Consider the following 20,583-nt stretch of genomic DNA (forward strand, 5'->3'; position numbering starts at 1 on the left):
TGATAATGTTTTTCTCCAGTTGGGACATCAATAGAATGATGATCAGATAGAACCGGGAGGCTTAACCCACGCAGTACTGGTAGAATGTGTATGACTACATCGCATACATATATCTGTGTAGGATGGAAGCCTGAATATCACTTATACTACAGGGGGATTTTTGTGTTTATGTAGAAATAGCTCCACCTCTGCCTGTGGGCTGCGCCTGGTATTGCAGCTAATGTATTTTACATACATTTATACTAATGATCAGAAAAAATGTTCTTATTGTTATATCATAAAGGAGTAATAAAAGTATCTGTGAGCTGTAAACAATAATTTTCATCATTGTTGGACAGAAGGGGGTCTCTTGTGTGTCTGGCGACCAATACACTTGAAAAAGTTACAATCCTGGAATATAAATGTATTTTTCACAGTCCTGCTGCTACTAACAACACACACAAAGGTCTGATTACACATCTCTCCAGAGACAATACATAGCACTGTCTATAGCTTAGTAGGGTCAAAGCTGCTGACAGGTTATCTTTCAAGGAAAGTAGTTATAGTGCATTGGATAGATCTGTTTAAACCCCTTTAAGGGGTCCTTATTCCCAATTATCATCAATCAAGGGCCATATTGGTCACATTCATGGAACCAGTATAGTACAGTAAGGCCATGCCATGAACCAAAAGGGGGTGTGTCGTGCTCAAAAGGGGGTGTGCCGTGCTCAAAAGGGGGTGTGTCATGCTCAAAAGGGGGTGTGTCATGCTCAAAAGGGGTTGTGTTGTGTTCAAAAGGGTGTGTGTCATGCTAAAAAGGGTGTGTGTCATGCTCAAAAGGGGGTGTGTTTTAGAAACAAAACTGTGTGAGTGCTGACAGGAGACTGTCCCTGGCTACACAACTATCCTGCAGACAGAAGATGCTGAAAGACTCTTGTTAGATTATTTTCTTTAATACATTATATTATAAATTATTATTATATACGGTAATAGAAGTGATAATTTGGCAGTGATTTTTATCAGTTGCACACATTTTCAAGTTAACGACAAAATCCCTATAAGTGTAAATGTGTAATGATACTGTGAATCCCCCAAGGGTGTCACTCTCATATTAAGCAGGAACTAAATATAAAAAGGGAGTAATCGCCCCCAAACAGATGCGGGTATCATTTTAGCTGACATTCACTTGTGCAATTTTTTTAGTTTTTGTCTGTGGTGTGTTTTTGTGGTTATTTATCACAATTTAAGGCATTTGTTTTGCAAGTCTTTCCCCATGGGTTTTGAAAAATGCCAAAAATAATATTAAAAAAAAATTTGTGAAAGATACACTGAAAAAACACACGACATTCATGGCATTTATTCAATCCCCCCCGCCAAAAAGAAAACATTGTGAAAGAAAGAAGCTTGATGTAGAATAATAGGGTAAGCCTTCTAGATGATATGACTGACATTTTGCCTATTAAAGTCTAAGGGGAATTGGGGGAGATTTATCTCTAAGTCTCTTAGAGCACAACTGTTCTACTTGCCCATGGCAACCAATCAGAGCTCAGCTTTCATTTTCCCACAGCTGTTTATAAAATGAAAGCTGAGCTCTGATTGGTTTCCATGGGCAACTAGCACAGTTTTACCTCAGAAACTTGATGATAAATCTCCCCCAATGTTTTTCTTATCTCTTCTTGGAAAACGTATTAGCATTTTTCCTAAAGTCCATGTTAGAATCCTTGGAATCTCCATAAAATACAGGGATATGGGTGATTCCTGGTGATATTTGTAGGCGCCGGGGACAGCCCAATGCGCCGCAGTGTTCTTGGCTGCCCTCTTCTTGTAAGGTGTGACTCTCCTTCAATGTTTCCTACACAGGGAAATTCCATCAAGCGATTACCAGCGGCTTTACAAGGCGTTATTGTTACCATGCGGAATATTTTCCCTACAGCCGCTCACAGCTATGTTATTTTATGTTATGTTCTCTGAGGACCTCAATGGATTCACTATATGCTCAGTTTATCTTCTGAGCTGAAGCGTTTTCGCAGGCGTCTGCTTCTTTTTCATGTGTGACTAATCTCCTGCCTCGCGTGGTATAAATCCCGTCTCCTGATCTCACCTCTGTCACATACAGACTACCCCCAAGTGACATACTGGGGGGGGGGGGCACAATCCTGAATTATTACATGTTATCTGTAAATCCCTAAAATGTCGTATTCAGGCACCTTGGGGGAGATTTATCAGAAGTGTCTGAGGTAAAACTGTTCTAGTTGTCCCTGGAAACCAATCAGAGCCCAGCTTTCATTTTATAAACAGCTGTGGGGAAATGGAAATTGAGCTCTGATTGGTTGCAACTAGAACAGTTCTCCTTTCAGACACTTCTGATAAATCTCATCCCATATATCAGTGGTGGCGAACCTATGGCACGGGTGCCAGAGGTGTCACTCAGAGCCATCTCTATGGGCACCCTTGCCATCACCCAAGGGCAGTATTCGTCAGACAGGACTTAAGGCCTCTTGCAGCCCAGGACCCTAGAAGGAAGCTACAATGATAATTCAAACTTCTTCTCCTTCGTTCTACTATATTGGTGTCCTCAGGTGCCTATACAATTCAAACCTGCGAAAGAGCAGGGAGTAATAAGTTACTGTTTAAATTGTCACATTGGCTTGTTGCGAAAAATACATGGGTTTTGGTTGTAGTTTGGGCACTCGGTGTCTAAAAGGTTTGCCATCACTGCTATATATATATCCCATAGCTTTCCCAGACTCGTAAAAAAACCACCTTACTGTCATAGGCTGCGGTTACATGTTTCGCTAGCGTTTGGTTCATGACGCAATGCTAGGGGACAGGCCTCGTCCCGATCCCATATGCGTTTCGCTAGATCAGTATCCAGGCCCTAGTGCCTCACATGTAAACAATACAAGACATCAGGGTCTGTTTACCGATTGCATGGGTTTCCCTCGAAACGCATATGCAATCAGGCCGAGTCCCGCCCCCCATGCGCTAGCGTTGCGTTATGAACACAACACTAGTGGAATGTGTGACCATGGCCTTAGGAGAGCAAATCACACATGTGTATGCAAAAGCCCCCAGTAGCCTCTAGACAAAATTTGCAAACTTCTGCCAAACTAATTGTTAATCAAAAATTCATTAATTGTTTAATCAAAAATCCCATATGGATCGTGCAGACTAGAGGAGCCTGCCATCGCATCTACCTTATTAGGTACCGTACATCCGTGTAAGTAAGCAGTCCTTGTTTCCAGTGTTGGACTGGGATACCTTGGGCCCACCAGTAAAATGTGATCTTGGGGCCTCCCACAGCTATAAGTTTGTTACATAATCCATTAATATAATCATATAAATGCATAGGATAGTTGAGATGCTCTATGATAAATATATGTATAAATTATAGAGAGGGTACCTTGTCTAGTATGCAGGACCTGGGGACCCACCGGTGGATCCACCTGTTCACCTGTGGGCCAGTCCGAGCCTGCTTGTTTCACACTCCTTTAAATAATTAGGTGTTCTGGAAGGGATCCTACCCCCTCAGATACTGAATGCACATTCCAGGCACACAAGTGTGTTATGAAGCGGTGTTATGTTAAATGTAAGTGTAATGATGGGAGTATGATGGAGGAGAGGAAAAGGAATGGAGATAAAAGGAGAAAAATAGATAATAGATAAATAAAAGGATTTCGGGTAAGTCAGCGACCTCATTTATTCCGGAGAGAAAGAATGACAATTTAATTGATTGCATCAGAAAGTACATACAGTAACATCAAGTCAATTACAGGAGATTACAAAAAAGCTACAGAGTTCATAGTCTCTCTCCAAACCTAAAGGTTCCAATGTCCTCGAGGTATGGATCCAATAAGCCTCTCGACGTTTGAGAAGGAGGTGACTGCCAATAAAACGTTGGAGAAGCGCTATTCATCGGCACGGATGTGCATGGTAGACCAATGCTCCGTCATCTCCACTACTCCGACGCCTTCCTTCTCATCTTCTTGGTAAGCCCAGGTCCTGAGTCTAAACACTCAGCTTGGAACACCCCACCAGGTTTTACTACATATTTCCTTAATGCATTTTAATAGATACCATATCCAGTAATGCTATTTGTGGTGGGCACTTTACTGCTCCATAGCCAACATGATCCGTGATATTCTCTAGTAGTGAAATGTATTACCTATACCAGTGATGGCGAATCTATGGCACGGGTGCCAGAGGAGACATTTCTGTGGGCACCCAGGCTGTCGCTTCAGGACAAAGTTCACCAGACAGGACTTGAATCTTCCTGCAGTCCTAGACAATTGAGATGCAGCTCTCGGCACTCTTTTAAGGTGACTTAGGGTATTGCCACACGTGGCGTTTTGAACCCGTTTTTGTTTAGTTTTTAAGCAGTCTGTTAAAAAATGCATGAATTTTTTTGAAAACACATGCCTTTTTGACCACTTTTAATTAAGATAATTGGTAAAACCTGTCAAAAACGGATGCGTTTTTTTTAACTAATGCGTTTTTTAATGGACTGCTTAAAAACGGACCAAAAACAGTTTCAAAACGCCACATGTGACATTACCCTTATCCTTGACTGATTGGAACTGCAAGAGGAGTAAGAAGGTGTGAATTGGGCCAGAATATTTTTGGAGGTCCTACTGCTGGCCCCACGATTCTTCCTGTACAGAGAGACCCTGGGGAGAAGCTACAATGTTGTCTGAATTCGCCCTTCTCCTTTCAACTGTATTGGTGTCCTCAGGGGGGCTATACGATTGAATGTTGTGGAACAATAAAGAGCAATAAGTTGCTGTATAAATTGTCATGTTGGCACATGATGATAAATAAGTAGGTTTTGGTTGTAGTTTGGGCACCCGGTCTCTAAAAGGTTCGCCATCACTGCCCCATACAGTGAACTCTATGTTTATATCTGTAGACATTTCTAGATATCATTAGCCATAACTAATTTTTCTTTGTTTTTTGATTATTTAGTGTTTGACAAAAGAAAACTTGTTTGCATTGGATTTATTACCGTATTTTGCGCCTTATAAGCCGCACCGGACTATAAGGCGCATTAGTCCGATGCGCCTTATATATGTAATAATTACATATATAAGGCGCGGGGTCCGGGGGCGTGGCGGAGGTCCGGGGGCGTGGCGGAGACCCGACGGGACGCGACGGGACGTGACGCCGAGACGCGACGGGGAAGGTGAGCGGGGAAGGTGAGGGGGAGGTGGAGGAGGGCAGCGGACCATACTTACATAGGTCCCCGCTACCGGAGACAGCAGATCTCCAGCGGGAACTGCAGACCACGCGGCAGAAGTTGTTCATGCCGCGTGGTCTGCAGTTCCCGCTGGAGATCTCCGGTCTCCGGTAGCGGGGACCTATGTAAGTATGGTCCGCTGCCCTGTGCCCTGTGCCATAGATAGGGCGCACCGGACTATAAGGCGCACTTTGGATTTCCACGGAAATCCAAGGCTTTTAAGTGCGCCTTATAGTCCGGAAAATACGGTAAGTAGATCCATGATGGTAAGTTTCCTTTAAGTCTGGTAATTTTTGTGGTTTCTGTGTGTTATCAGGGCCCCAACAGAACATCACACCTACTTCTGCTTTGATTTCCTGTATGTTGTCAGCCTCCCTGCATATATAGGTGTGAGGAAAATATAGGAACATACGTGTACTAGGGGGATTCACATGCCCAGGTAACGCATATCTGTGTCTAACTAGGTTCTAGCATTTTTAGACATAGAGATATAAATATCTCTGAATGGGAACATAGCAAAGGGGTCATGTCTGGTATCAATGTGATCCAGGGAGTTATCTGGATCCAATGAGACCAGAACTATGACCTCCCAACGAAAAGTTAGAACTTCTCCAGGGTCCTGGATCTGATTCCAGGTAGAGGAGGGTCCTTAGAGCCCTCTTATGGGTGTGAAGGGGTGAGTCTGCACCTATTATAATCAGAGAATCACTTGTGTCCATTGTCTTTGCCTGGGGGAATTTTCATCATCTAAGTGCAGGAAGGACTATCCGTCCCCATTAGGCCCACACAAGTGATTAACTCACTGCGTGCTGATACTTGTAGCCCTACCCTTGTATTTTGTACTGTAACTGTATATATATACCTATTGTGTGTACTGTTTGCCCCTAAAGCAATTAAATTAAAATGTAACCTGCATTGCTATTTTATGTCAATCCACAAATCCCTACGTCCGTGTCTTGGTTATAAACATGCTACCGGGTTGGCTCCTCACCCAATATAATCCTGTTACGGACAAGTATTAGAGTATTAGAGTATTAGAGTTCTCGAAACGGCTTGTTGCTCGGACGAGTATCTCGCCTGCTCGAGATCGACCATTTACTTAACGAAACACAGTGAAGAACAGTGAAGAATACAATTATCTCTAGTGGACAACTGTAACTCACTTGCTGCGTTTCCCAGAACCTGTGCTTTCTGGGAGTATCTATAAAACAAGAATAGATTATTTCTCCTTCACTTACATTTAGAATTTCATACTATAAACAAGATATTGCCACATTGTTTCCACATCGGAAAGGCTTTCTTAAAGGAGACAGCTGCCGTTCCATATTGTATATGCCAATGGAAGGCTGTGAAATCTTAAAGGAAATCTACCACCAGGATGAAGAATTGTAAACTAAGCACACTAACATACTGGTGTCTTCCCCCTCTGGCAAGATCTGCTCTTCTTTTAGCGTATAATGCCCTTTTTTGTACGAAAAAAAGGTTTTAAAAATATGCAAATTAGCCTGAGGGGGCCCTGGCTCCATTGATTTCTATGGAACTCCGAGCACCTCGGGCTCATTTGCCAACAAGGGCTTAAGTTAAAAAAAAAAGAACAGATCTTGATAGAGGAGGCACAACCAGTATGTCAGCGTGCTTGGTTTATAATCCTTCAACCTGGTGCTAGATGTCCTTAAAAACTTGACTTTTTAGCAATAGAATGATGCTTGGGTCACCTGACCAGCTGAATGGTTCCCGTTAAGATACAGCATTATTACAGTGGTTTGAAACTGACTTAACTTGTTGACCCCCACCTCTATGGGACTGGTTCCTGGGAAGGGGGATTAAAACTAACACAGTTTGTCTCCCACCTCCTTTCCCATAGAGGTGCTATGTTTACTTTTGGCTACACTTTGCTGTTGGGGAGATGTAGTAGTACTTTGTTCCTCTCCAGTTCCCTCCCACAGTCTGCACAGTTTAGTTTTGTCCAGTAACGTCTGCATATGCTCCAGGTGTTTCCAAATTTTACTCTCTTATACGATATGAGATTATGGAGAATTCCAAGTATCTTGGATCAATGATGTAATACTGAAGATGTCAGTCACATTTCATTCATCTATATTGGGGATGCGCACAGGGCCGGCGCAAGCACTGGGCATACCTGGGCAAGTGCCGGGGCCCAGAGAAGCTGTGGGGCCCACATAAGGCTGTATATAAGGGATCAATGGGGGTGAGGGGGCCTGTATCTAATGAATCCATAGGGGGTCAGGGGGGCTTTATGTAAAATACCCATGAGGGGTCTGTTTGGTATGATAAACTAGGGAACAGGAGACTGTTTTAGTGTCTGACTTTTTAATGCTGCCGCGTGACTACACTGCAAAGAGGCCCACTGAGGCTCTGTCACCCAGGGGCCTATTGAATCCTGGAGCCGACCCTGGGTGCAGGTAACTATGGTAGTCCTATAGAGATGAATGGTGTGAACAGACATCCCCTTTAATGATAGCTCTTTTGTACCCAAGAAGGCCTAAGGCCTACACCGCAAGTTTCTGAGGTAAAACTGTTCTATACTATGGAATCTATACTATGGCGTTTAGGCACAAGTCGACAGGATATCTTTGTCTTCATTGCATTTTTTTGTCAACCATGATCCGTTTTTTGACTATAGAAGAAGGAAAATAAAGAATTTATACCGTTTTAATTCTGTCGTGATTTCGGTGGCTACAAAGGGTTAATCCTTTATTTTTTGGGGGGGGAAATGACAGAAACAGCTGGGATGTATCCTGTTACCTACTTGTTGCATGGAAAAGGCATCCAGGATTCTAAAACTACAGGTCATTTCTAGAGAAATCTTTCTGATCCTGGACCAGGAAAGACAACCCCTTTTCTTATGCCGTGTTACACAATATGGAGGTGGCCCTGCCTGCATTACTTACCCTTGTCTAGGTGACAATTATGGCCAGTCTTATGGCTTCACTTTACCAATGACCCAACCTAAAAAGTCTTCATACAACCAATAAGGCTGCAATTGCCCTTGGTAGTAACTCCGCTGTCCCAGGCTACTGAATGGTGTATCCAACCACTTTATAAGGAGTAGTTTATCACCCCTGGAAATCCTAGGAATCTGGGAAAGCTGGGTGACACCACCAGTGGTGGGATTGTTATGGCATATTTTTATGGGTCAATACACATTTATTGAAAAGTACAGAATACAACAAATACATGTAAACAGTAACAGAACAATAATGAATCCATTAGAAATAACCCTATAAAAGGAGTTCAAAGAGTAATGCCCCGAAGGCAGCAGGGTAAGTGCTCGCAGTAAGGTATGCAAGGAGATTTACTGACAAGGAACAAGGGGAGGATAAGACACTAGGAAAAGATGGAGAGAAGGATAGGGCCTAACTTGCTGATCGGTGGGAGTCTCAGTGTTGACCACGAGAACTAGGGGTCCGATGGGTCCCCGAAATGAATGGAGTAGACAGCCGCACATATCCGTTCTCCCCCATTTTTCTCTCAAGGGGTCAGACGGAGGTACCCAGGACCCCATCGGACCCCCCGTTGATGTGATCTGTGGGGGTTTCATCACTGAGACCCCCACCGATCAGCAAGTTAGGCCCTATCCTGTGGACACAGCCTTACTTATTTGGTGGGAAAACCCCTTTGAGTCAGCAAATTTTGTGGAGGATGATAAGCCATCGAATAGGAATTTTCTTCAAGGAGGGACTCCTGAGGAGACCAGAGGTGGGCAGTTTTCCGAAAGTCAACTAGGGAGCCAAAATTGTAAAGATTGACTCTATCATCATCGATTGTCTTCTGCTCTTCCATCATATAAATGTGGTTAAGAGCAGAGGTCCCTTCAGCCCTAGACTGGGGGGGGGGGGGGGGATTCGCAGATCGAGAAAGTATCTGAATAGGTTCTTTTGAATTTCGAGATGGAACCTGGAATAGTGGAAAGCAAAACTTGCTCTGGAGTAAAAACTATAGAGTAGTTACTAAGGGCATTGTACAACTGGTTGATATCTTGCCAAAGAGGAGCAATGGAAAGACGACTCCACCAGATGTGCAGCATCGTGCCTATAGCAGCCGCACATCGCCAGCAGTGATCTGATATCTGGGGTTTGATTTGGTGTAGCTTAAAATTAAGTTTTTGAAGACGACAGGAGAAAGATAGTGGGGCAGATTTACTTACCCAGTCCTGTCGCGATCCCACGTTGCTTTGTCTGACGAGGATTTGGGTCCGGTACGATTCACTAAAGTCGTGCGTCCGAGATCCTGCATGTGTCGCTGCTGCGCCGAGGTCCGCCGGAGTTCACCTTCTTCTTCCTGGTGCATGTGAGTGCTGATCTTGTGACACAATTAGTTTTTTTAAATCCAGCGGTGTTTCCAAATCCGTCGGGTTGTCCGGCGGCCACGTCCCCCGATTTCTGTTGCGTGCAAGCCGATGCCAATGCGACATAATCCGATCACGTGTGCCAAAAACCTGGGGCAATTTGGACCAAAACGTAAATATTCGGGATAGCCGACGAAAGTGCGGCATTCGGACCCTCAGTAGCCGCAGTGTGTGAGTAAGAGTAAACAAAGTAGTCCATTGATCTGGTGACAGTTCCTTACCAATAGCATGTTCCTAATCCCTAGAGTCTTGAGCCATGTATAATTCCTCAAATGTACTGAGAGTAGATGTAAGTGTTGATATGGAAGCCAGAGAAGAGGTAAAATGTATTAATTGGAGATTAATTCCTACTGCCTCCAGTAGGAATATTCATCTATGGTCGGATTGCACCCTCATTTACCACGTCTCTAATTCTAGATAGAGTATCACCTGGTAGACACAGTAGGGTGCAAGCTTGGACACATTGTGGAAACTGCAGGGTGCCCAATAGGGGAGCTAAAGGACCTGGCGCTGAAATAGGATATTTCCTCAAGGTCTGTATGATTCTCCTCAGAGGGGAAGACCCTGGAAGGGATTGGAGTAACAGAATAGGGGCGGCCAGAAAAAGCCAAGTTCATATATAAAAAAGAGTTCAAATTCTGAGGCTACCCAAAATGTATTGGATCTGTGGTGAAAGAGATCCAGCACACCGGTACCTATGGATGACTCTGTGCTAGGACGCAAAGTCCGGCAACCCCACTCCTCCGGCACTCTTAGGTTGCATAAGGAGGTTTAGTGATGGCAACTTTATTAAGAAACGAAAATTGGGATATCCATGGGTAGTGAAGACTTTGGTAAAATGTCCATTTTAAGACGATTAATTGTCCCGAGCCAAGATAGTACTAATGACTGCCATTTGCCCAGTAGGGTTTTTTTATGATTTAAAGAGCATGAACGATGGAGGATCAGGGAGATGTTCACAGCTAAGTATTTAATGGATGTATCCGCTCCGCAAAAAGAGAAAAGTGAGGATCTGGGGTACAGTTCTTCTAGAGGAATGTTATGCTCATCATGGTGACTGAGTGGGTAGCACTTCTGCCTTGTAGCGCTGGGTTCGAATCCCACCCAGGTCAACATCTGTAAAGAGTTTGTATGTTCTCTACGTGCTTGCGTGGGTGTCCTCCGGTTTCCTCCCACACTCCAAAACATACTGGTAGGTTGATTAGATTGTGACCCCCATTGGGAACAGGGACTAATTTGTCAAGCTTGGTGCAGCGCTGCGGAATCTGTGTGCGCTATATAAATAAAGAATTATTATTATTATTACTTTTATTATTATCATCAATGCCGATGTTGGTACATTTGTAGCCGCCACTATAGTCAAACATAAAAAAAAATTGTTTCCTCTGTCACTGATATTTTTTTTTCCTAAATGTAGGATCTTCCTAATCCATTTGTGTTAATTAATAGTCACAGATACATACACATGAGTTCTTAACAAGTATATAAAAAATGTATACAATCTTTTTGCTCACAGATTTGGTTACTCATCCCCCTCAACACTTGTATTAAATGCTCCTCTTAAAGCAATTGCTGGAAATTTTCCGCCTCCTCCTCCCCCTGGCAGAGTCCTGCGGGAGCACAAGAGCGGCGCTGTTGGAGTAATTACATGTATCGGCCGTGCCCTGGCTTCCCCACAGGGTGGGTTTGTTTTGCTCACTCTCTGCGGCTGGAGACATATCTGAGGTCCACTTTCCTACAGTAAGTGAAGCCTCGCCAGATAGATAGTGACCTAATGTGCGCGCTCTGCCCTTATCCAGGATATGATTATCCGCCGTCATGGACTTCCACTCCTCGGGACAGCTTGTACTCAGATTTTTAGGGTTCAAGCAGTTGTTTTTGTGATAAGATCCTGAATTTTTGCCAGATGCTTTTTGGTATAATGACCCCTTTTTAAACTTGTGCTTCTGGGAGTAACTCATACTTGGTAATTCTCAAGGATTGTCCAGGGATCTCGGGAGACCTCTGCAGGGTTGACTCTTTAGTACAGCCAAGAATTTGTTTGTCGAGAGGGATCAGTCACTGACCGCTCCGTGGGACTGAACTCTTCATGGGGACCATGGAAAAATCATTTAGTAATTTGACTTCTTAATACTGTGTCTTGTCCATTAAAGGGATATTCCGTTTATTTTAACCCTAATGACCAAGAACATGAGGAATGAGTGAATGGAGAGGCTGATGAGGTTTACAGGGCTCGACTGTCCCTTGCAGCCCTATAACCCTTATTACTGCATGTATTCATTCGTACAAAGGACCCCCATTATCTTTATTGGTGAGGGGATAACTTGGAACAACGTATGAAATCACTATATGATCGGTGGGGACCTTCTCTGACCCTAAAAATAATGGGATCACATAAATTCCAGATATCTTTTTCTTGGCGCAGCAGTGTTCCCCGTGAAGACACTTCTCTTCTGTGGGAGAAGTCATCACTTTATGGTCAGTATGAACACAACCCATACCGAGAAGAAAGAGGACCAAGTTCTGGTGTAGGGCAACCCCTTCCCTATTTTATGCCAAATGGACCCCCTCTTTAATGCATCGAGTCCCAATCACTTGTGTAGGGCCACTTTGCAGTTTCCTCCCATGGGGGGGGGGGGGGGGCCCATTTGGCTTAAAACAGGGAAGGGGACGCCCTACATGAGAGCTGGCTTCTTTTTCTTATCAGTACATGTGGTGGTCAAAATAACCATAAAGTGACGACTTTCTCCAAAAGATGTATCTTCACAGGGAACACTGCTATGCCAGGAAAAGGATGTACGGTACGTGATTTTTATGACCCCATTGTTTTTTGGACCACTAATTACATAATGATGTCACACACATTCGTAAGGGTTTTATTTCTTATTCCCACCCACCGATCCAGAAAATGGGGGTCCTTTGTACTACCAAATAAATAAAAGAAGCCCATTCACTTGTCGGGCCATGTAGCAGTTTCTTGCCATGGGGGGGCTCCATCAGTGATAAAACAGGAAAGAGGTTGCCCTACACCAGAACTGGGTCTTCCTCTTGGTGTGGGTTGTGGTCCAAGTGATTAAAAAAGTGATGATTTCTCCTCAAAAGGAGGGGTATTTCTCTGAATTCACATGACTGTTGGGTGATGAATGTATGGCAATGGGCGCACAGTGGGGTACGGTGCAGTACACGTGCGGCACCGCTCCGTACCCGGGAAAAGATTATGTGCGCCATATATCTCTATGGAGAGGGGCGGGGCGAGCAGCGCTGTGTGCCCATCATGGTACACTAGGTGATTCCACCTTGCTAGGAGAAGTCGTCACTTTAGTTGGACCACCACCCATACTAATACCTTACTATTAGTATTAGTTGGTCCACCACCCATACTTATACCTTACTATTAGTTTTAGTATTAGTTGGTCCACCACCCATACTTATACCTTACTATTAGTTTTAGTATTAGTTGGTCCACCACCCATACTAATACTTAGCAGAGTTTTCTTAGTCTGAGCATCAGTAGCTTTCTGTACTTTCCCTTCCTATGAATAAATCAGAAATATCTGCAACAAATCTGCCTGGTGTGAATGAACCCCAAGGGAGTATGGCCGCAGGATTAGACTAGATTGCAGCCATAAAGCAGGTAGATTGCCAAAGTGCACAAATAGTCGTATTGATTCGCGGAAAATGAAACATTCAGTTCGGTATCCGCCACATTATCAACTGGGCTACGTCTGTATGAGAAAGCAGGTCGCCATCAACCTGCCTGTGAGTGCGTCTGCTTTCCCGTTTTCTCTCCCGTCAGTGTAATTGGCGTCGGTTTTACTCCGTTCACGATAACTCGGTCACTCGCTGCTGTTAAATTCTTGCTGGGAGACATTTAATTAACTGGAATGGGGCCTATTAAATAGCAGCAGGACTAGTTAAATGATGAAGAGAGGCAGATTAAATAAGATTATGGTATTATTTCTGTCTCCCCCGTGTAATGGGTTTCTGTAAATTACTCTGCTCCAAAACATGTGCATTTTGTTTGCCAAAGATGGAATTAGGAGTTTTAGGAGTGGCGCCCATTGCGGGGGGGAGCTTCACACTTGTTGTGCCGGGCGCTGAGGAAAGGTCGGGGACTGTCAGTTCAGATTCCTTCTGGTTGACGAACAGTCTGCGAGAGGATCTCCGAAAAAACAGCTTTTCACTGTGATTTCATGCGTGTTGCCAGGACGGTGAAATATTCATAGGACCAGCGAGAAGAATCTGACTCCCAGCCTCATGCATTGGCCTTGATCTGTGTCTTATTTTACTGCAGTGCTGTAAAGCGAGGAATAGTCTGTGGGGGTGAGGTAAGAAGACGGTGCACAGGAGATATGGCTGACGGTGAGCCGGGTGCGGGATCCGAATAATCTAATTTGATTCACTTTTTACTTTCAGATGTGACTCTTGGTGTAACCACTTCAGGTCCTCCATGTATTGCAGACACTAAGGGTGATGCCACACATGGAGTTTTGAACCCGTTTTCGGACCGTTTTTAAGCAGTCCGTTGAACACATGCATTTTTTTTTTAAAACGCAACCATTTTTGACAGGTTTTACCAATTTATCTGGTCAAAAATGGATGCGTTTTCGGACGGACTGCTTAAAAACGGGCCAAAAACGGGCTCAAAATGCCATGTGTGGCATCACCCTAAAACAACTTTTATTTTTCAGGTAACCTATATGATTTTTTTTTTTATTTGCTGCTTATTTCAGAAATTTCATTTTTTCACTCACAATTTTTGGATTGCCTTCTTTTGAAAATAAAAATACTATGGGGGTCATTTATCTTATGTCCCCCTTCCCCGAGCTCTTTTTGCACCTTTTTTGGGTCTATTTCTTCCACCTCATTTGTCTTTGTAGTTTTGGCTCTTTGTGAAATGCAAGTCTTTTTGGAGACTTAGGCTCAAATTTTAAAAAAGGCGCAATTTTTTTTGCACAACTCACATCATTGTTTTTACTATGCTACACAGCCAACACCAGCGCACTGCTGGAAAATGCTGCTAAAAATTCCGCAAATACCTCAATGAGCCCCAAAAACGTCACTAAAATACAACCAAAAAAAGCATCAGACTAAGCATCAGGTGATTTTGAACCCGTTTTTGGTCCGTTTTTAAGCAGTCCATCCAAAAACGCATGCATTAAAAAACGCATTTTTGGACGGACTGCTTAAAAACGGACCAAAAACGGATTCAAAATGCCATTTGTGGCATCACCCTTAGGCTACATTCACACGGGTAGCACAGTGGGCACATGTCGGCACTCGGGAGAGAGGAGGAGCGGCGCTCCCCCCCCCCCCCTAGCTATATTTGGCGCACGTATTACAGGGAAAGATAGCACATGTCCTTTCGTACGGTGCCGTGAGCCCATTGCCACGTATGAGGGACGTATATATGCCGTATATACATCAGCCATATATACGCCCCCCATACTGCCGCTTGAATTTAGCCTAAGATAAATCTGCTACATTTTTATACTCATAATTTACTACATACGGTAACTTTTTGGTTTCATTTCAAATTTTTAGGCTCTGACTAACTGCAGATGATGTTTATTATTCATTTTTTCTATGGAAATTCTGCTGTGTATTACAGTAGCATCAAAGGGGTGGTTACTAATATTTTGCAAAAAAAAGAAAAATCCCAGCTCACCAGTATTTTGGAAGCTGTAGATATGGTCTTGGACCGGAGTAAGCAGTACAACCAAAGTAGATTGATAGTAGATTGATCCAGCACCAAAATGTTCCAGTTAAAAAGTTTTGTCTTTGGACTTTATTTGAGAAATTGCAATCAGTCCATAGAACATATCCAGCACAGGGACAGGGGACAGATAACATCATGTTTTATGGATTGATTGGAATTTCTAAAGATCTTGTTAAATAACTGGAGCATTTTGGTGCTGGATCAATCTACTATTTTGTTGGTCATTAATACTAAACAGAGTAAGTATAAGATCCTAATAGGGTAACACTTATTTATACTTACCCGGATAAAGTTTGATGTACATCATCAGTCACATGACCTGCTGGCAGCAGGACTTCCTGTAATGTCCTGCTGGCTTCCGGGTAATGGAGGAGGCCATGCTGTCATTGCTGTATGGATGCTCTCGTATCAGTGGCTGGAAGGACGGCAGATAAAAAATGGAATTTTTATCAAATTTTTTTGTCTGGTTATGATGTATTGTTACCCAGAAGTAGACCTGTCATTAGAGGGGTGTTCCCGGGAACCCCCCCAAGGGGTGACAGAAGTCTGCTTAGTCTGGTCCAGGTCCTGGTTCCAGGCTCCTGATGGTCTTCAACATCACTTCCTATTAGGTCACATGTGATATCCACTGCCAAAGACCTCAGAGAAAATAAAAGGTTGCGGCCCCCTTGGTTCCCAAGAGGCATATGGGGCCTATAATCAGTTTTTTTTTCCATATCAGAATAATGTAGAGAATACATTATCATTGGGAGACCTGCTATAGGATTGTATATTGTATTGATGACCAGCAGATTTACTCCATTGTAATTTTCCCATGTACCATATTTTTTTGGACTATAAGGCGCATTATCAATAAAGGTCTTCTAAGACGTCTAGGTGCATATATAAGGCGCACCGGATTATAAGGTGTAGGCGGTTTCTTGGTGACTGCTTGGGTTAGAAGTGGGTCCGTGCGCGTGGCAGATGAAGAAGCCCCGTGGTTCGCACTGTGGCACTTGTTGTTTGCGCCCCGTTCTTCAGTTCCCGCTGGAGATTTGCTGTGAAGGGGCCCTCTCCGGTAGTGGGGACCCATGTAAGTAGAGTCCGCTCCTCCGACTTGCCTTCTCCAGTCACTGCCGAGTCCCCCTCTGGTACTGCCGGTCATGCAGGGTCGCGGCCGCGGCTCCTGTCTCTCCATGCTACTGCCCTGCTCCGATGCATGGAGGGGCACGATGTTGTTATTGCGGTGCCAGGGCACCGGTGTAGGGTTTTGTGCTCCTCTACAGTGTGTGCAAGATGTTGGCAGTATATTGCTGGCGTGGCCCGGAGCTCTTGTTAAACACGACCGTTTCATATATAAGGCGCACTGGACTATAAGGTGCACTTTTGATTTCTAAGAAAATCATAGGATATTCTTGTGCGCCTTATAGTCCGAAAAATATGGTAGTAAAATTGAGAAATTTAGAACATGTAGAATGTTCGTGGATTATAACGTAACAATATTTTATTTCTCTTTTGGGAAGTGACATTGGGTTGGTTTATGAATCACTTCCACAAGTTTAACCACAACATATTTTTCTCATTTAAAGGGTACGTGAACTTTAGGAATAATGAAGAATCAGCACACTCCAGATAACGTTCCATAACCCTCAGGCATCCAGCACCGGTGACACGTCTCTTCCGTGTCCTCCTGTTTTTTTTCGTTGCTCCGAGGTACCACGGTGTCCAGTGAGATTGAGACAACTATTTGGACAGATGGGTTCTGAAATGAGCTAATGTGCCAAGGACTGAAACTGGCTGTAGGAATCCCACCACTTCGGAGCAGCATGTGGAGGTTCTGGAGGAACTTTGGCAGGAAAACTTTGTGCAGTTTGCTCGTGGCTTTGATGATCACTGCCTTAGTGGTTGCATCTTATGCACTTTCTGGAAGGAGATCAGATCTCATCCAGTTCCTCTCCACGTCCTTCTCAAGAGACTTTCCGTTCACCTCCAACCAGTCTGAAACAGAAAGAACAAAGGATTCTACTCCGGTCGGTAAAGGATGTACCCTAAACATGACCTACACCCCTCCTCCTGTAGGGATCTCCTTCCCGGATAGAGGAGAAGTCCATCTAACATCACGGCGGATACCAACCACATCAGATTTGGAGCAATACGAGCCTCATGTAAGTGTCTCTTGATATAGAAAGTTGTTGGACGTTACTTCCGGAGCCGCTACTAAACGCTCTGCTGCCAGACGCTGCATTTAATCTTGCGGAGCTCTTACTGTTCATTAACTCTATCAGGGGAATATTCAGAGCATCGGTTGGATTACTGAGCAAAGTAGTCATGAATAATGAATGGGATGGAGAGCGGAGGGTTTTGTACCAGTCGATGGGCTCGTTGTGTTATCATTATCATATCGCTCCTTGAGATTAAGAACCTTGAAGGAACATGGTATGGGGACTGATGATTGGATATGTTTCATGGCCTGGGGGTACATTGAGGATGCCCCCCAGATATCTGCCCTCTTACAATCCAAGTGCATTTGTGTGGGGCCGGATAATCAATGTATGGATCTAGGGCAGAATAGCTGCATCATATAGATTACGTTCAAGGTCTATGTCCATATTGTATATGAGATGCACACTGTATCCTCAGGGTACGTCATAAATGTTGGATAGGCGCCTCAGGCTGTTTTTGGACCTTCTGTATGCGCGGCCACTTCTATATTCTGAGTAACTACAAAACAGGGGTGAGTGCTCTCCTGCAGGTATTACTTGCATGACCAAGAATAACCTTCTGCCTTCTCCTGTGGTTCTCCTATTTTACTCATAGAGCCAGACTAGGTCCTGTCACTGTGGTAATCTTCTTATATTTGTTATCCATGCCCTCCTTTGTCCTAAAATCGGCTTTTAAAATTGTGCTTATAAGCCAGAAAGAGGGGGGGGGGTGACTAGAGTGCCTCTGTGCTACAGCTTCACAGGCTTTTACTGTGTAGTAGCACTTCTCACCCTGCCCCCTCTGCAAAATTATTCTAAGAAAGGCTCTGGGTGTCTTACCAGCCCCTTTGTGCTGAAGCTTCAGTGGCTGTTACACTGTACAGGAGCACTCCCCCACCTCCTACCGTGTGAAATTACTACAGACAGAGGGAAGGGAAAGTTCTTCCGTGCAGTGTAACAGCTACTGAAGCTGAGGCACAAAGGGTTTTAAGGCTGTAAATGACAGTTTCCCTTTAAGCTGCATATTTTTTTAATTGGAAGAGAGGAATAAGCCGCTGCTGGTTACCCCTAGTCTAGGCATCGGATTTTGCCTGATATTGCCAGGGGCGTCAGAGGGGCGGGGGGCCGGCACATGCTTGTGTCTATATTTGTCAGGACATGCATGTGTCCATGCGTGCATTTGTCTTCTGTACATGAGGTTCTGCAGCCTCTGAGTTGTGTATTGTGAGGTTCTGCAGCAGCAGAGGTGAGTATTGTGAGGGTCTGCAGCAGCAGAGGTGTGTATTGTGAGGGTCTGCAGCAGCAGAGGTGTGTATTGTGAGGGTCTGCAGCAGCAGAGGTGAGTATTGTGAGGTTCTGCAGCAGCCGAGGTGAGTATTGTGAGGTTCTGCAGCAGCTGGGGTGTATATTGTAAGGTTCTGCAGAAGCCGGGGTGTTTATTTTGATGTTCTCCAGGAGCTGGAATTTTTTAAATTCCAGATCATCTCATCTTCTGTGTAAACTTTTTTAGGAAACATTAGACATCTGACACCTTTTTGTTCTCTCCCCGTAGCTGTTCTCTGTCATCCCGCATCAGTTCCTCCACTCATGCCGCAGTCCCTGCTGGTACCAAACCTATGAGGGCAACGCCAGCAATGATCCCTACAGGACCAATGCCTATTCCTTGTACGCCAAGCGCCTGCACAACATCTTTGAGGACATGAGACAGCGGTTCTGGTCGCGGCTCGCAGTACGTGGCGGCCGTTACTACCGGTTGCGGTGTTTGCCTCACTTTTACATTATTGGGCAGCCTAAGTGCGGCACGACTGACCTCTACGACCGCCTCCGCCTGGACCCTCACGTTCACTTCTCGGTCATCAAGGAGCCGCATTGGTGGACGCGGAAACGCTTTGGTAAGATGACGTCCCATGTTAATGACAATTTTACGCACAGTGCGGAGACTTTCCTTCCGTAGAAATTGGGAAAGTGCGAAGAGGAAGAACGATCAGAGTAGAAAAAGAGGAAGAAAAATGATATTTTTATGTAATGTGATTACATTGGGGGACATGTATTATCGTATCTGCGCCTAAAAAATGCCAAGATCTTTGGGCGCAGAATTGTTGCGGATCATTTATAATGAGTTTGCGCCAGAAAGAACAGATGTTTCCGACTATCCCGACTCCTCCGGCTTTTTTTGGCGCAAGTGGGCGTGGCCTAACTTTTCCTCATTATCTCTCACATTTATGTGTATTTTGTCGGCATGTTTAGGTGCAATTTTTGGCGCACAATAGACCAGGAAAAAAATGGTCAGAGAGCAAAATTAAGGCGCAGTCCATGTAAGATTTTGGCGCACATCTCATTGATGTCGGCATTTTTATGGCGCACGACTGATTATTACCCATTAAGTACTTACAGCTGTGCACCACTTTAATACATCGGGCTGTGCTTTCCGGAGACTGATCTCCGATGCCGACAGTCGTGCTTGCGCCAGAATTAGTAAATCCCCCCCCCCCCATTAGGTGTTGCCGCGTCCCTTCTACATCCCTGTCACAGCGGCGCAAATCCCTAAAATGTCGTAAAGTCCGACGGAAATGCGATTCGCGGACCCTTAGTAAATAAGCCCCATTGTTTTAATTTGTGAAAATGTATTAAAACACAATAAAACATATATGAATTTAGTATCACCGTGATCGGACCGAACCAAAGAATAAAGTCGACGTATCATTTGGAGCGCACAGTGAAAGCCGTAAAAACTGAGCCCACAAAAGACGCGTTTTCCACCAGCTTAATAAATAACCAGAATAATAAATAACGTCTCCGAGACGTAAAACTTGTTACGCAAAATGTTATAGATTTTTGACGGTGGGGAGCGAAAAATGAGTGAAAAAAGGCTGCGTCCTTAAAGGGGTTTTCCCACAAACTAAAGTTAGGCTCCTGCTTTGGAGCATCCCCATCATCATCATCATCATCATCATTGCCAAATCCGACATAATTGTGGCGCACTCCTCCTGTGGAGCATGAAGGGAGCGCCAGATTATTGAAGATTGGGCGCCGCTCTTCAATAATCTGGACTTTAGTGAGGGGCGTGTTACCAGAGTCTTCATATATTTGTTATCCATGGCCT

The 20,583-nt window shown here is 44.3% G+C and overlaps 1 protein-coding gene across 6 annotated transcripts in view; it reads left to right on the top strand.

The window, feature by feature from the left end:
* Window positions 1–20,583, top strand: part of CHST15 (carbohydrate sulfotransferase 15) — a 49,426-nt gene that overhangs the window by 3,914 nt on the left and 24,929 nt on the right. For 2 of the 6 annotated variants that reach the window (XM_072129266.1, XM_072129261.1), the window contains exons 2-3: window positions 16,869–17,444; window positions 19,033–19,372. In XM_072129266.1, the coding sequence (XP_071985367.1) occupies window positions 17,055–17,444; window positions 19,033–19,372 (730 nt within the window). In that variant the 5' untranslated portion in view covers window positions 16,869–17,054. Of the gene's footprint in view, window positions 1–3,948; window positions 3,969–11,214; window positions 11,322–13,696; window positions 13,944–16,868; window positions 17,445–19,032; window positions 19,373–20,583 lie in introns of those variants that run through there. The other 4 variants (XM_072129265.1, XM_072129264.1, XM_072129262.1 and 1 more) reach the window with 4 other exon arrangements.

Source organism: Engystomops pustulosus, chromosome 11, assembly GCF_040894005.1.
Source record: "Engystomops pustulosus chromosome 11, aEngPut4.maternal, whole genome shotgun sequence".
NCBI lineage: Eukaryota > Metazoa > Chordata > Amphibia > Anura > Leptodactylidae > Engystomops > Engystomops pustulosus.